General features: G+C 32.9%; 1 protein-coding gene across 2 annotated transcripts; it reads left to right on the top strand.

Moving 5' to 3' along the window:
- Positions 1–3,788: 3,788 nt before the first annotated feature.
- On the top strand, positions 3,789–17,062 carry ZnT77C (Zinc transporter 77C). Of its 2 annotated transcripts, none has more exons than XM_090110214.1 (8): positions 3,789–4,037; positions 10,068–10,256; positions 11,433–11,685; positions 11,889–11,999; positions 12,706–12,828; positions 15,125–15,300; positions 15,792–15,891; positions 16,616–17,062. In XM_090110214.1, the coding sequence occupies exons 2-8, from the start codon at positions 10,068–10,070 to the stop codon at positions 16,741–16,743; spliced, it is 1,080 nt and encodes a 359-aa protein (XP_089966340.1). In that variant the 5' UTR covers positions 3,789–4,037; the 3' UTR covers positions 16,744–17,062. The 2 variants fall into 2 exon arrangements, with proteins under 2 accessions (XP_089966340.1, XP_089966339.1); XM_090110213.1 differs by having other exon boundaries at positions 3,791–4,037; positions 10,065–10,256.
- The last annotated feature ends 707 nt before the right edge of the window (positions 17,063–17,769 follow it).

Genomic DNA, 17,769 nt, shown 5'->3' with positions numbered 1-17,769 from the left:
CTGGACTATCAGCTTATAAAATTTCTCCTTAAAGCTAGTTTCAGCATATTTAAGCAATTCCACAGAGATGTAATCAGTTCCTGGTGGCTTATGATTTTTGAGTTTCCTAATGGCCAATCTAACTTCGTCTATTTGTAGGCAGCGAGATATCTGGGATGTTAGTATAATTTTGTATGGCAGAAGGTGTTTCAGCAGTTTCTGTGCTATTTAGCAGTTCTTGGAAGTACTAATTCCATCTTTTAATAATATCGTTCTTACTATTTAGTAGCTCACCATCTTTACTTTTACAAGCTGAGGTTCTAGGTTTGAAATCTTTCCTACCTCTATTAGTTTGGCTGTAAAAGTTTCTCGAGTCCTTCGTTGAGAAACTTTTAGCAATCTCTTCAAGTTAGTTGACATCAACACATTTCTTCTTCTTTCTCTTGTGTAGTTATTTTTTTTCCTTCGTCGCGCTTTATGCTCTCTCTCGTCTGCAAGTGTAGGTCTGCTGTAACGATAGGTATGCTTCATTCTTTTCGTTAGTAACCTTTTGGCATTCGGCCACTTGTTTCTGCATCGTATCTCATTACCTAGATTTTCACTCGCAGCTGTTAGTAGAATTTTACTTAGTACTTTCCAGTATCTTACTTGCGTTTTGTTCGCTATTTATCTATCTGCTCTGAGCCAAAATTTTTAGATAAACTTTCACTTTAAGAGGTGCGAAATAAATCTATACTACATAGTATAAAACAAAGTCGCTTTTTCTGTTCCTATGTCCCTTTGTATGCTTAAATCTTTAAAACTACGGAACGGATTTTGATGCGGTTTTTTTAATTCATAGAGTGATTAAATAGGAAGGTTTTAGTGTATAATTTATTAGGTTTGAAACAAAGTAGGCGAAGCCGCGGGCGGTAAGCTAGTAATATTATAAAGAGGAAAGGTTTGTATGTATGTATGGTTTTCACGCATAAACTACTGAACCGATTTTGATGAAATTTGGCACAGATAATCTTTATACATTGAAAAAGAACATAGACTACCTTTTATTGCGAAATATGTACCACGGGTGGAACCGGGGCGGACCGCTAGTTCCTAACTAAAACTGCACTTTTGTATTACTTTTTTTAATTAATTATACTGAAGTATAATTTTTTGTTGATTAATAATACCAATATTAGAGTTGATTGCCCATAGGTATTAAGTAAATAGTAATAAAACCGGCCAAGTGCGAGTCGGGCTCGCGCACAAAGGGTTCCGTAGCAGCAAATATAATAAATTACAGTTAAATCAACCTATCTCAAAAACTATAAGAGATACTTTGATCAAACCAAAAATCGTTGAAAGAGTTAATTAGCATGCATCACCTCTATTTTTTTTAGAATTTTATACCCCGTAGTTATAAAAATAGAGGGGGGGGGACATACTTTTTACGACTTTGAGAGCTGATATCTCAAAAACCGTTCACTTTAAGAAAAATGTTTTTTAGAAAACTTTATATCATTTTAAAAGACCTTTCCATTGATACCCCACACGGGTATGTACATCGAAAAAAAAAATTTCATCCCTCAGTTACATGTATGGGGGGCCCCACCCCCAATTCTTTTTTTTACTATTTAGTGTCATATTTTTGTAGCGGTTCATACAACACATATTCCCATCAAATTTCATCACTGTAGTACTTATAGTTTCCGAGTAAATCGGCTGTGACAGACGGACAGACGGACAGACGGACAGACGGACATGACGAAACTATAAGGGTTCCGTTTTTGCCATTTTGGCTACGGAACCCTAAAAATGAGTCTTGAAACAAACAATAAATATAATTTCTTAGTTAACATTTGGTTTCATTAGACTACTTCCCATTAATATTTTAATACTAAGTTGACATAATTCAGGTTACGTCCAAATGCATGCATAGAACAAAAATACTAAAGTGACTCATTCCCAAACTAGTCAAAGATGATTTACAAGCTTTCAGTACTAAAGTGACGCAATATCTAATGGTAATTTTTAACCCTAGAGTGGGCGCGTCTTTTTGCGTAACGTCAGTAGGCGCGTGGGGAGCATTTTGCCGCCTCATTTTCTTTGACTATTTTGACTAGTAATACAGCAATTTAATATTTTTTCTTTTAGGATTTAAATAAATAAACAGTAAGTAATAATAAATCAACATATTTATTCAACTTTGTTCTATAAACTTTGGTTTACAAAAGACTTTAGAAAACTTAATATTTTAATTGACTTTTTTTCTCTTATGCTACATAATACTTTTTAATACTTAAAAAAAATGGAAAAAATAACAAAATTATATATTTTCTAAATCTACAGGATACGCTTTATCAAAACAGTCTTCACAAAGATATGTACAATGTTCATTGCACAGTAACTTTTCGCATCTGGAACACCCTTTTTTCGTGCGCCTGTTTTTCTTTGAGGGACATATGCTGCATTTGCCCTCCTTTTTTGAAGAAGATCCTTGTTATACTGGGACAAAGCGAGCAATTTGGGTCCTCAAAGGAATATTTAAAGTGCCTATAGAAGCCCTTGTGGTCATATCCATGGCAATTCACAACCATGGCAATTTGTTTCAAATATTCTTATTATTATCAATGAATACTTTGAAATCCTAAAACAAACAAATTTTTAGTTACTAGAATGATTAATGCACCATAAAATATAGTCAATATTTCGAGTTTGCAAAAAATACATTATACAAAATTACTTACGTGAGTGGGCGCACGATGAGCAATTTGCCGCCCGGCGACACGTGATGGTACAAATCTTCTTCTCCAGCGGTCCCCCGCGCACTGACGGCGTCCAGATTCTCAGCAAACGTTGCTAACGAGAGTGGGGGCAGCTACTAAGAAGCGCAAGTCTAATGGCTATTTATTTTAAAAAATATTTACGGTTTTTTAGCGCGGGCGGCAAAATGCTCATAGCGCGCCCACTCTAGGGTTAAAAAAAGATAAAAAATATTTAAATTTAATTTAATTTATTTTTTATGGATTGTATGGGTGGACAATATCCTCTAAAATGATATCAGACTTTAATATCTTATATAACTTTGCATGTGAACAAATTATGACAAGATTTGTAAATAGTTCTGTAAATTACGAACACTTTTTTGATGATTCCCAAAAAACACGAATTTCGTATTAGGTCACTTTCGTTCTCAGCGTGCGATATACTTTTAATTCTTTTACTTACATTGAAAGCGGTATCGGAATTTATTGTTACTATGAATTTTGTATTAATCTTGTTTAAATTATTAGAATACTTGAATATTGATCTTATAACACCAAAGATAAAAATTTCGTAAACAATGTTAACACTCTAACGAATAACGATATTTCGGTCAGCAATGCGCGGGCGCCGCGCACCGAGCCGCTAAAATAACGACGTTCGACCGTGACCCGATAGCGATTCGTTTTCCTATACGTTATCCCGCACGTGCTGTGGAAAAAATAGGAAAACAAATTTTTGCATTTTTATGAAAATGTTTATTATGTTAAGGCAGAGTAGACAATATGCAAATCCGTGTAAATATCAATTAATTTACTGATAAATTATGTATATGAAATGAAAATGTATATTTCAATACATAATGTACATTTAGGTACACCAAGTTGATATTTTAAGACTATTTATTGCCAAGCAGCACGTGTATCAGCTGGCACATCTCGTACCTACAGGGCTTTGACCTGAGTTTCTGTAACATTACATTGTAGATTGGTGCAAACATCAGTTGCACGTTACGGGTTGTTTGCAATAAGTTTGCAAGAGAAGTTAACAAGTCCGATAGTTCGCTTATCGTCGAGAGGCTTGTCGATAACGCGGAGTGCGGAGTGCCCGCGCGCAGCCGCCAGTGCCGTGAGCGACGCCGGCGCAGCACCCCGTCGCGGCCGCACCGTAACCGCAACAACGATACGTCAAAATATAAACAATACAATTGATATGTGCCTGACTGCCGACCCGTGTTTAGTAAACTGTGCCATGACGAACATTGCTTTTACTTTAAACTGTTTGTTTTAATAGAAGCGGAACCTTCGATTGTAGAGGTAAGTGCACAATTTTGCACATAATACCTAGTTTAATTTAGGAGGAATAGTTTACAGTTTTGCGTAGGATGCTGACGAGTCGATGACCTGTTCTTTTTAGAACGAGTTATTGCTGCTCAATGTTTACAATTGCTTCTATAAATTTACTATTAACCAAAATACCATAGTACGCAAACATTATCTCGATTCTCGACGGGCCTTTGGAAGATCAACGTGCGCATCCAACCGTTACCGGCTCTTTAGCTTCAATTTCACTCACCGTAGGTACTCTCTTATTAGAACTTTCTTTTCCTCTTTATTACGAAACATTCGTTAGATGTTGATTTATGACAACAAACCAGCCAATAGGTATAATCGATATAAAAAAGTTTATGCGATAGTAAATTAAAATTATACATATATGCAGTTCTGGGGTAATTTGTACCGATAAATTGTAGAGACGGGCTGAATAAATGTATTCTAATATTCAATAATTATACACTTCGACGCTTGTTTAAAAAAATATTATTAGTGCAATAATTTTTTTTTAATGTCTTTGAAGAAACATTTTAGTTAGTTACCTAATTGAAGAAGAAGATTAAAAGCAATATAATATTATCAATTGATATCGACCGCCTCTTTGGTACAGTGGTTGACGCGTGAGCGTAGAACCGAGGGATCCTGGGTTCGATTCCCGGTGGAGACGAAGAAAAAAAAATGTCTTGGTATGACAGGACACAGAAGGCTGATCACCTACTTGTCCCTAAAGAAAATCGATCAGTGAAACAGATGTATGGATAATGTATCTGCCCCTTACCCCACTAGGGGACACGGGACTTCACTTATTATGAATTGACTGTATGCCATAGACATAGAGCCTACCGAAGCAGAATAACTGTATTAACCTTATATTTCTAAGACCCAGCTGTATGCTGTTTACTTATTTTCAGTATAGGCATGACATTTGTAATTAAACCGTCAACGCGTCAGAATAATTTTAACATTAATTGACTCATGGCCTCTTTTTTATAAGTTTTGCGTTTTCTTGATAAAAATGGTTCAATTATCATAACCTACGTCACTTTCAACACACTAAGGTCTTAGGTATGTTTACTTACCTGAATGTACCTAATTTGAAGCTAAAGTATATAAATTATAAGTAATCCTACTGTTATTTCCTAGTTCGGTAGTTCCTACTTTTCATAAACGCGAAAGATTGTATGGATTGGCCTGGCATGGCGTAGACATTATGGATTACCAACATTATGGATATGTACTGAATTACCAAATAGGTTATTTTTATGAATATTAACTACCTTCCTATCACCTACTTACCTTCGTTAAAAATCTGTTATTACAATATGTACCTGATATTCGAGATTAGCTCTGAAACTACATTAACTCATTTTAATAAAATTTCGTTTTTTTTTTTATTATTGTCAAAAGAAGGTTTGTTCAGGCCCAGAATAAGCAGGTAAATTAGTACTAAATAAATCATTTTTGTGGCTTGTTCTTTTCATATACATATCTATTTTTACTCGAGGGAAGCAATACAATAAGAACGCACGAATAGTCTGAAAATATTTCTTATTAGAATGTAATATATTATCATATCAACATATAGGAATGTCACAACGCCTGTTTCTTAAAATAAGATTAGAATTTAGATCCGATTGGAGGTTAAAATCGTTAAAAGTTAACACGAATAATAAATATCAGTTAGCTTACAATAAACATCAGATATACCAGATTTATTTTGGTATTTGCAAAGTTAGTCATATAAAGATAATGTTAATATTCTCAAGATAAAGGTAAAGGACAATATGATTAAAGTACATTAAAATTCACAGTTTCACACATAAAAGTGAAATAATAATATTTTTATTACAAACTAGCGGTTCGCCCCGGCTTCGCCCGTGGTACATATTTACGTTTTCTCTACATAAAAACCATCCTCGTACTTCAAGGAATATATTAAAAAAAGAATTATCGAAATCGGTTCAGCCGTTCTCGAGTTATGCGCTTACCAACACATTTTGCGATTCATTTTTATATATAAGAATTGTTAACCGTTTAACTGAATATCTGTAGTCCATGTTTGAACATTGGTGTAAATATCAGAAGATAACAGAAATAAATAGTAGCGGTTGCTGTAAATATTATGTGATTATTATTAAAGATATCCTTAGGCACTATTGGACTAAGGCGTGACACTTCCTGTATTTTGATAAGCCATGTTTAAATTTGTAGATGTTATTCCACGGTTTATTTTTGCTAAATGTAAAGCAAATTTTAAATATATTCAAGGTTCATCTCAGTCAGTATTTCAAAAGAGTTGGCCACAAATTAAAAATAGATATACAACTAATAACAATACATATTTTTTTGTTTAACTATAAGGTAGTTTGTAATATAAACATCCTGCAAACAAACAGAAAACAAAATATATAAAATGAGGACAAATCTATTTATCGACAATTCACCTACTTTACGTACAGCGAGAAAAACTGTTTATGATGTAGAAAATAGTTTGGATTTGTGTCACCCTTGAACAAGAATTTTGTATACATTCGTTTATTATTGCGTGAATAATGATAACATAAAACATACCGCAACAGTTTAGAACCACAAAATTTATCTAATCATGGACCAAGTACCTTTCGATATTTTAAAATTTACTGCGGTTAAAGTATAGGCAATAAATATATAGAAATAACATGATATATTCTACAACAATAAGAACAATTGATTTCCTCACGTTACTGTGTAACCTATATTATCATCTTATCTAGTCATCTCAGTAAGGTCCTTCAGAGTCTCCACAATATGAATAATGTATGTACATTCGACCAAAAGACTATTGAATAAAACCTTTTTGGAACACTATACATAACTAGCTAATAGTAGCTGCTTATCCTGTCTTTGCTCGATTTGATTCGAAAAAAATGAAGCTTTTGTTACCTACTCGCCGAAAATGTAGCTTTCTTAAGGAAATCGATTCTAGTAGTTTTTGTTAAAGTGTAACCAACTAACAAAAAACTTATATTTGCTATTTAAAATATGTTTTAGAGAATCGATTAATTTTATATTGCTCCTGAAACCTCCTGTTGACATATAAGACACTGAATAATAACTAGTAGCTAGCTATACTAATTATAATTAATAATGATTCATATGGTAATATTTATAAACGTTAAATGGTTTTGGAATAACCTTTTTTTAATTTTACACTATATTTATCGATATCGGAAAAAGTATTTAAAAAAGTATCCTAGACCGGTATAATAATAATAAATGGTTTAAAAAAATACCTTAATAGCATTCTATTCAAACCCCGCTCATGTTTCGCAAATTTGCAATATTTTGATATAGATATTGATTTATCAATAGAATCTTTTTATCGCTTCCCAACTTATCTTTTCTGATATTATATTCTAAAGTGTTGCATAAATGTTCCTGATTATTATCCCACGTTTACGATATAGTTATATCATGTTTTATTTTGTGAAAAGAATAAAAAGTTTTTGTCTAACACTGACCTCCGTAATCTGTATGATTCACATAAGCAGCAACACACAGTCGTATATGCCTTCAATTGCCGGAGATTGACTATTACGACATGACTGGCTCTTCCGTAATGCGCACTAATATATTTTATGAAACGCTGATATAAAAATGGATAATACATAACCTACCTACAATATTATGTTACTCGTGTAACTATTAAAACAATTCAACTAATCATAAAATTACACCGCGATCGTGAGATTTGAATCCGCGCCTCGCTCTACCAAAGAGCCAATACGTTAGAATTTATTTTTATTTTTAGTCAAATGTCTATAAATAAAAATTCATTTCATGCTTTAAAATTACAACAAATTAAAATATGCGTTATTACCAATATTGATAGTGCTTTAGTTAAAAATAAATATTGCTTCAAAACTATATATTAATTTAAGATTAATTCCATCTCAGATATGCGTTATTGATTCAAAATTATTAAAAGCACAACGTTGGTTTTCAAACACCTTTATTGTTAATACTTATAATTACGAGTATATTTATTATACGTCTGTCTTAAAATATTATATACGAGCACAGTATACGAGACTTCATTAAAATCCTATTGAGCGGACTTCTAATCTCACGTCACACTTAATTATTTATGGCGCCCTCTAAAGCATAATTTCACACTTTTTGTTTTTGCGCCTATTTATCTCGTTCGCTAATAGAAAACTTCATTACCTGATTAACACGGTCTATGTTTTTAATTAAATTTAGTGTATAGAGACTAGAGCTAGAGTTTCATGTATTATACTATTTTTTCATACAATTTACAATACATTGATTTGGCTACCCATTATATTAGATCTCTGTTTGACTCGTTAAATCTTCTGTCTCATAATTTTATACTTTGATTCCCTCAAGAACACTTTGGGATCTAAAAAAGTAAGCTATGAATTGAACGGAAATTTCAATTCATAGCTTAGGTAGTAGGTACCTACCTACTTTTGGAACGTTCGCGTTCGTGTCGGTTGAACATCTTCCAACGTCCAAAAGGAAACAACAATCCTCATTTGTAATTAAATAACGAAACCTTACTTAAATCGTATTAATAAACACTCATATAATATGTAAAATATGAAATCTAGGTCACAAAAACGTAACGTTAATAAATTCTACAATCGTCAGGGCAACCCATATAAGGACGATCAATTTGGCAATCCGTGTTCCCCATAGACAATGTGTAAGGCATAATGATGAAATTCTATTATACAATCGACTAATTATATAATTGATGACACTATTCCAAGTTTTATGATTCTTTTATTGTGTTATGGATTCTATGAATCATAACTGATCAACAACAAAAGGTTTCGAATAATAGAGAAATATCATGATATCGTTATGCCCCGTAAATTAATTGTTTATTTCATAAATATTTGATAGAGCTGTATAAACAGAAGACTTGTTTGTAATTCCATTATTCATTAGTTTAGTAATTACCGTAAGTTTGTCTATGTAATTCTTCCTTCTTCACTAGCGAAGATTGGCTATTTTGCATGGAAATAGTCGATAAGTATACGGTAGTGTCACTACGGGTTAAGGCTAGTCAAAGAAAATAAACACTTTTCAATGGAATATCGCTCGAGCTCCCGAGAATCGTTATCATTAGCGTGTTATTTCAGAACAATACCATGATCTCAATACTTAGCAGACATTATTGTCCACACTAAGTCCACACTAATACGCTATTGTCATCAAACGATGTGTCATGCATTGAACTTGAGCTAATTTGAAAATAATGATAAAACGAAATACCTGTACCCAGACATGCCCAACAAACTTCTCATGTAGTTATATGAGAAAACATGATATAGGAACTTTTGCACGCCTCATAAGCGAAGCGTTGAGGTGGGTACTACTGTCACTTCGCGCAAAACATCTGATTTTTCAAACTTAAAATGTCTTTATGTATCATACATTGCACTTGTAAGATAATACATACCTACACACGCATATTAAGAAAAAACACTATTTTTAACGTTCATGATATTTTTGATGTCATTTTTGTTATTTAAACTAGTTAAAAAACAGTTTAAAAAAGTTCTGTCTTGGACGTCCGTGTGTCTGTATGTGCGGATCCTTTTTCTTGTTAACACGATAGCGACCGAAATTTAATCGAGTTTTTTTTTTTCTCTTACGCTTGAGTATGTTCAGGAATAGAACCCTTTCATTTTTCAGGGTCTGATTCGATGTGGTTTAATTGTTATTAAATAAACAAAAATAATAATTAATAAATATTTATTAAAAAAAAATTATGAGGCGTGCACTTTTGGATTTTCCAAATTATTTTTTCTTACTCTTTGGATGCTGGGAAAAAATCGAAGATAATTATTATAAAAAATAACGTTTAACCTAAACGCATAATTTTCGCACAGAACCCAATTTCTAGTTATCACTATCTACTGAACCATACATTATGTTTGTTACTAAATAAAAATGCCAAAGACAACATTAAATATGTTTCATTATCTTTACCACCAGAAGATGGCTATGAAGGAGTGGTTACAATGGCTACCACCTCCACGCTCGCTGCTGGCGCTCCTGCTTGCTGTGATCGGATTCAGTGGCCGGCTGTTTGCAGCACACGTGACCCATTCCCCCACACTGCTTGTTGACGCCTGCCACTCCTTGTGTCGGCTGATTGGTCTCATCACTACTTTACTGGCTTATAAGGTAAGATATAAAATACACGACTATTGAAAGGCAAAGATATAAAACGATGTGTGTAATTTAAAAGAAAAAGCACCATCTCTTCTACATTTATTTTAATAAAGTGAACGGCGAGATATGGATAAACGTATACAGGGTGTCCCGCTATCGGTATACTATGCGCGAAGGGATTTGTAATTTTGCATACACTGATCACGTAAAAAATACTTAAAGCCAGCATATTATAATGCTTCGCTAATGTGAGCATTTTGTCTATTTAAACATAATCTTAAACGATAGCTCACGTACGGGTGGCTTGTTAGAGGTGTACACAAAGAGTTTTAAGAATTAATCTATTTGAAAAAAATGCATCTGGAATTTGGTAAGTATTTTTTACGTACTCAGCGTATGCAAAACTATACATTGAGCTTAGAATACCGACGGGGGGACACGCTGTATAGAAGAATGGCAATAGGATAGATACAATAACAAATTCCATTACAGAGATCCCTCTGAATGTAGTCTCAGGGAGTAGCCAAATAACAGTTAAAAATAATGCCGATTGCCGAATATACATATACATTTGATAAACTCGAAAAATGAAATCTTTTCGCGATTTTTTTTTTAGCTTTTTCGACAGTTATAAATTAGGTTAAGGTATAGATATTATCAAATAAATCATTAATATAAGAAAGCCAAACATTTTTATTGTTTAAAAGGAATTTGATTATGTGCACACTGAAATAATAATAATCTTTGGACTTAAGTTAAATACAAATTTCGTAAATGCACCAAATTAACAACAAATAGCATTATCAAAATAATTATTGTTAAGATTATTTATTTTTAGGGTCTATATTATTAAATTCTTATCATTATTTAACTATCATTACAAGACTATTATCATAAATGATTTTGTTAAATTCTTTTAATAAATTAAATTATAAACAATCTTCCCTAATCGATTTTACACTCGATTACGATATCTTGAAGGTAAAAAATAAAAATGATATCTTTTATTTATAATATAAAAAATTAAAAATAATGCGACTAATTTTAAAATATAAATACTCGTATGGTTCAACGTACACAAATAAAATAATAATAGCAAATCAAAGAATGTGTATGTAAAAAAATAAACAAATATAAAAAAAATATTTTTACAAGCAACATTTTTTATGAAAATCTTTTTGGAAACAGTACGAGCGAGCCGACGAAGGCGCGGGTCGTGAAGGCAGACTACGCAACACATTCGGATGGGCGCGAATCGAGGTCCTCGGCAGGCTATCTGTGCACGTGCTCTTCGCGTCTTTCGCGCTAGCATTAGTGGTGAATGCACTACAACTTGGAGTGCATTCCTCACATGTCCAGCCACCGAGATACCCACGTGTGATATTGGGAGCTGGTGTCATCGGACTGCTATTGAACGCCATCAATTATATGTTGCTGGCAGGTAAGCACGATCCTATGATATTAATGATATTATCAAATTGTTCTACGATCATCTCATTAATCTGACTGCATTTAAGTATTGAAAAAATTATTGGACTGTCTATATTATACTGAAAAATTAAAATACTACAACTAAAATAACTTCACTTTTATTTATACCATTAGATAAAAAACATAAATTTCCAACTCTATTTTTTATCACAGGTCGTGAACTGAGTTACAGTCGAAGATTAAGCGTCACGGAAGGTGGTGGAGTCGTTCTGAAGTCAGGTTCAAGGGAACCAGTCCTTGCTCATGCTCCTATTGATATTGCCAGTAAGCTATCATAGTATAAATGGTTATATTCTAAATTGCAAAATATACTTTACTTAACTGTAATGATAGCCTTACTTCTAACTTTAAAATAATATTAACGAGTTATTAAATCTATTGAACTATATAATAACTAAGCTCAGAGTTTATTGCTCTGAGATAATAAGCTAATTTATTATTTAAAATGAAATGTCATCCGAAATTAGTTGATACTTGATACTAAAAATAAACACTTCTGTTTCTTACAAAATAATGAATACCTATCAGCTAAATTTATTCCACATGGTTCACTCATTTTAATTGTAAAATTCTATGCATGCATAATAAACGTAGCTAAATACAAATATTTATACGCTACGTTTAATTCACAATAATATGAAATACTAATTCTAGATGCAGAGCCGTTATGGTAAAGCATTACATTCAAGATAATTAAAATTAACTACGCTTATTAGATTTAGGTAGATACAAAAACAATTATGGAACTATATCCTCGAAAATAAAATACATAATATATTACGATAAATTATCTTTAACATTGTAAAACTTCTATCTTTTTCTGAATTGAATAACAATCTTCTGATAAATAAAGCTAGTCTATGTAGTTACTTATCCAGACTAAATTCTTCAACTTCAGATCCTATTAATATTGAAATGTATTGTAATAATTTATCCAAATCTTTTACTTTATAATAAGTTTTTTGTACAGGCAGTTTATTCGTGATGGGAGCTGGTTTAACATTGGAATGGGAAGCAAGTGCCGCAGGAATAGCTGATCCAGGCCTATCTGCGTGCGCAGCCATTCTGCTTGTTATTTTTAACTATCCTTTCAGTAAGTATTAAAAAGCATGACAAGTTTGGTTATCATTTTTATACAACGATAGAGCGATAGATACGGGGAATCCCGATCATGATGAGATCTTTGCCTTTTCTTAATTTTTTTGCAACAACTGCTGTTATGTGTATTTATATTAATATTAGTAGACCGTACACTTGTTTTACAACTATTATTCCTAGTTCAAAGTTTGCATATTATTAAATACTCATATTGTATTCACGACGGATGTGGGTATACCTATAATTGTTATGCAACATATTTTTTCTGACTTTCTATTGTGTAAACCCTCCTACATTTAACCATTATCTAATAATTTTACTGGAAAAACTTATATCGTGGAAAAGGTTGAAATCTAATATATCTAATCTTCTCTTATATATAAAAATGAATCGCAAAATGTGTTGGTAAGCGCATAACTCGAGAACGGCTGAACCGATTTCGATAATTCTTTTTTTATTATATTCCTTGAAGTACGAGGATGGTTCTTATGTAGAGAAAACGTAAATATGTACCACGGGCGAAGCCGGGGCGGACCGCTAGTATATTATAAAGGCGAAAGTTTGTAAGGATGTATGGATGTATGGATGGTATGGATGTATGGATGTTTGTTACTCTTTCACGTAAAAACTACTGAACCGATTACAATGAAATTTAGCACACATATAGAGGGTAACTTGGATTAACACATAGGATAGGTTTTATCCCGGAAATCCTACGGGAACGGTAACTATGCGGGTTTTCCTTGCGGTAACTATGCGGGTTTGCGAAGCCGCGGGCGGACCTCTAGTTGATAATATAGTTGTAATGTAATGTTCTTACATGTGTGTATGTAACAAATGTCTTCGTTTAATTAAAATGATGTCATTGTGCACCAGCAAAGCGTAACCAGTTTGTACGGGACAGTATTTTTATCAAGTTTTTCTGTATAACTAGCTGTGCTCCGCGGTTTCACCCGCATTGCTCCACTCCTGATGGTCTTAGGGTGATGATATGTATAGTCCTTCCCCGATAAATGGGCTATCTAACACCAAAATAATTTTTCAAATCGGGCCAGTAGTAGTTCCTGAGGTTAGCGCGTTCAAACAAACTCTTCAGCTTTATAATATTAGTTTATATTTAAAAAATAATGTATCATGTATGAGGAACGTACCGCTAGTTCTGCATCACAAAAATAAAAGATAGATGAAATATAACATTGATGTTAATAAATTAATTCATTAAAAAAAATATATATGTACCAACTTTGGCAGATTCGTTTTTTTATAGAAATAGATAACGTCATATAAATATGTAGGTCAAATGCAACATTCCTGCGTACCCACTTATTTTCTATGCATAGTTTTTTAATGCATTGTTAGAGTGGATAAATATTTTCTGAGGGTTCATTGACATTACCGATAAGCTGCGTATACTTTTATTTTGAAAAATATCTTCATCTTTTTATTTACGGTTAACAGACAGTGATTTATATCCCAGCAGGTTATTACTTTGGGCTGTATATTTTTTTGTATTTATTTGATTCATTGCAACGGAGATTAATAACGTTTTTATGTTGTATAAAATAATAAGAGACTAATCGTCTGTTGAATGGTCAGTAATCGTCTCGGTCTATTTATAACTTGTAACAAAAAGATGTCACAACAAAGTGTAACATTAAAAATGATCTGACCACTTCTAGTTTCGTAATAATAAGAATCTTTAAACTTTAAACGCTATAAATATAAATAAATAATATAAGTAATTGAATATTTATATTATATCTACTCGATTGATATATTATCTACTCTATTGGCTAAAAATAATTGCTTATCGATAAGAATACCAAAGTTTAGGAGCAGAAAAATGCGTGAATTAGTGCGGAATAGACTTCAATATAACTAAAAAAAATATAAGTTTTGGTTGAAAAGACTCAACAACTAAGTCAAGGATAATTTTAATTTATAACATTTACTATCACCAATATTAAAACTACCGAATAAATTGCAATGAAGTATCTGATAAAATAAAAGAGCCATTGCATACTAGAGTATTTCGCTGTGCGGAATTTATACTAGAACTGTGATCAGTTCCTACTACAAACATGATTGTAGGTACTATTTTAAATTGTATTTCAAAGATAATCATTCACCAGTAAGGTTCTATTGTATATAAAATATGACACCTTCGTTTTCGCAGCAGTCGAGATTGTAGTGAAGCGCTGCTCTATTACCTACTCTTAAAAAATAATTATGATAAGTGCGGTCTTGGCTTGTGCGGGCAATTCGATTTTAATTAAATATGTTTCTCCCAGTGCGTTCCGCTGGGCTGGTACTGCTGCAGACAGTCCCCGAAGGCCTGGGGGCGTGTGATCTGCGAACAGCGGCCCTCCAGGTGCCAGGAGTACTGGCTATACATGAACTGCATGTGTGGCAGCTGCATCGGGACCAGCTGGTTGCTACTGCGCATGTTTCGTATAATACTGAAGAGGTATGGTGTAGTTCTAGTTCCTTCAAAATATTTTACTTTAGCTATATATTTATACTATTACCAGTATATTGTTACTATTATACTATGTTTTTACTTTTTAATCTCTCTCGTAAAAGCTAATTTGTAAATTTTCTCCTTTTAGACCAATAATATTATGACTATTATGCCGGATTTTTAATCCTCGCAAAAACTAATTCGATCCGTCGGATATTATAGTGCAGATTACTATTAGCCAGATGATCAACTAGTCCGGTTACTAAAATTAGTGTGAATCGCGAAAAAACTGTAAGTAGGTACCGATATAAAAAATTTATTAAATCTCCTGCATTGATAAATTATTAAATACCTATAATTTGATAAGAATGGATTTTTTATTAAGATCGTATCACTGAAATAAATAGGTAAAAGGTAAAATAATAGCAATTCTAAAACTATCACTTACGTGTTCCATTTTCCACATAAGTGATTGACAATTTTTAATATTCTAACAGGATTTCCTGAAGAGTTCTAGTCTAGTCTGTGACGTGTTTAAACGTCACGGCATCGGTCTCGTGACCCTGCAGCCAGAGTTCACGCTTGCGGCCATCACTGGTAAATATTCAATCACACATTATTTTTACATTGTCTATCATTATTAATACATAGACTATCTTAACCTTTTAACATAAGAAAACAAATATAGTCCCCTTATAACTCACGTATAAGTATATAATATGGTTACAGTTTTCTAAGCTACAGGCATATTGTTACGATTACCTAATCTATATTTTATAACTCAGGAAGTGCGTAACAAACCGCAACACATGTGGGACTCCGGCGTAGAGTAATACTCTCAACATAGCAATTTCCTTGAATGCATCGATGATCGATCATATCTTTATCTATGAGAGCTTGGAGTAACAGGAAAGCTTTGAGTAAAAGATATTGAATTATCAAACAACTTTTACACGAAACGAATTTTTAACTATTATAAAAAAAGTTAAAAATTCGTTATTCGTCGTCGTTCGTAAACTGGTTAGTTAAAACGGTTAGTGTAAACGGTTGTTTAAGTTATAACTTGACTATGAGTTTTTTAGCTATTGCATAGCTTCTATCGCGGGCTTTGAGCGCGGGGACCGAATCCAGAATTGCGTAACGAAAAAACCTCACGCTCCCCACTCCGACGGGCACAGAGGTGTGGCTTGAAGGCATAGCATGCAATAGCTTTACCGCGGCAGTCCCCGAGTGCCACACGTCTTTTTTATTTTTATATATTTTCACAAAAGAAGCTCCTACTGTTGTTCTCGTTAATCTAAGTATAACCATTTTCTCATAGGTTCAGTAGAAGAAAAGAAGCTCCTAGTAGAACTAGCGAACGCGTCTTGTCCGTGCCCTTGCGCGAAAGAGTGCTGCGCGCCGAGGTGCTGCGCCGCGCCGCGGAAACCATCCATTACTCGCATTTAACTCAATTATTGCTTACAATAGCAATTGTTATCTATGAACCAGGCTGTTATACTGTGTATTGAAAATAGTTGTTAAAATACTGCACAGTATGGGAATATCCGTACGTTTTGCCGCAATACATGTATCTAACATTTAGTTAATGGTAAAATCTTTATTCGAGATTTTTTGGTGTTAATTACTTTAATATAAGAGGTCCATCTTCCGTAGCTGATCTACATTTATTAATGAAAAATATTGCAGGAATATATGTACTTTGTTAAATTTTGATTGGAGTTTTGCAATACTCAATTTAAGAAGTGGCATAAACCATATACCAATATTTTAATTTTAGGTCGACTATGATTAGTAAAGACAAAGATACAAAATATTTAAGCTCTTTACAAAACACTTTGTAAACAGGGTATCTATATTTTTGAATAAGCATTAAAAATGCGTATTTGTATATAAATAAATAAATTAAGATTTATTATAACATAAAACGTATCAATAGTACAACCAAAGAAACCATACGACTATTGCGCAAAGACATTCTATAAATAGTAATATATTTGTTTCCACTTTTCTTACCGACCGGCTTGCATTTCTAACAAGTTTATCGAATGTACAAAATAGGTAGTAAATTGACATGCTTTGTACTCATAAAAGAAAGTAAGTATAGAAACTCAGGAAGCACTCAAATGACATATTATGTTCTTAGGTGCATGTCATTGAAACATTTAATTGAATGCGAAGAAATGATCCATTGTGTGATCACATAAATGAACTCATTGTTAAATCAACTTTACAATGGCCTTTCATATTACTAGAGATAATGAAGGCAGTATGGATCGCTGATTAAACATTGTATAAAGCGTTCATTGCAATATTGTCTCTCGACCCAAATGTGTTATGCTTTTTGGGGTAGGTTTTTATATTATTGTTATTGCTCAAATAATGTGTTCCTCTGTTCGATACTTTTTAATCTTGCCGGTTACACATAGAATGTGAACCTTATTTTAAGCGAAATAATATTAGTCTGTTGTTGTG

Source organism: Colias eurytheme, chromosome 15 (genome assembly GCF_061535395.1).
Source record: "Colias eurytheme isolate Ceu_HAF_F1 chromosome 15, ilColEury1 Martin Lab GWU primary, whole genome shotgun sequence".
In the NCBI taxonomy this organism is placed as follows: Eukaryota; Metazoa; Arthropoda; class Insecta; order Lepidoptera; family Pieridae; genus Colias; species Colias eurytheme.
The sequence above is the reverse complement of the archived record's forward strand: the minus strand, read 5'-3'. Positions and strand labels throughout refer to the sequence as shown.

Excerpts from the sequence above, each read along its gene's own strand:
- ZnT77C (XM_090110214.1), top strand. The coding sequence starts at position 10,068 with ATGGCTATGAAGGAGTGGTTACAATGGCTACCACCTCCACGCTCGCTG. Across the intron at positions 12,829-15,124 it reads TATTTTTAACTATCCTTTCA|TGCGTTCCGCTGGGCTGGTA; the intron begins GTAAGTATTAAA and ends TGTTTCTCCCAG. Across the intron at positions 15,892-16,615 it reads CACGCTTGCGGCCATCACTG|GTTCAGTAGAAGAAAAGAAG; the intron begins GTAAATATTCAA and ends ATTTTCTCATAG.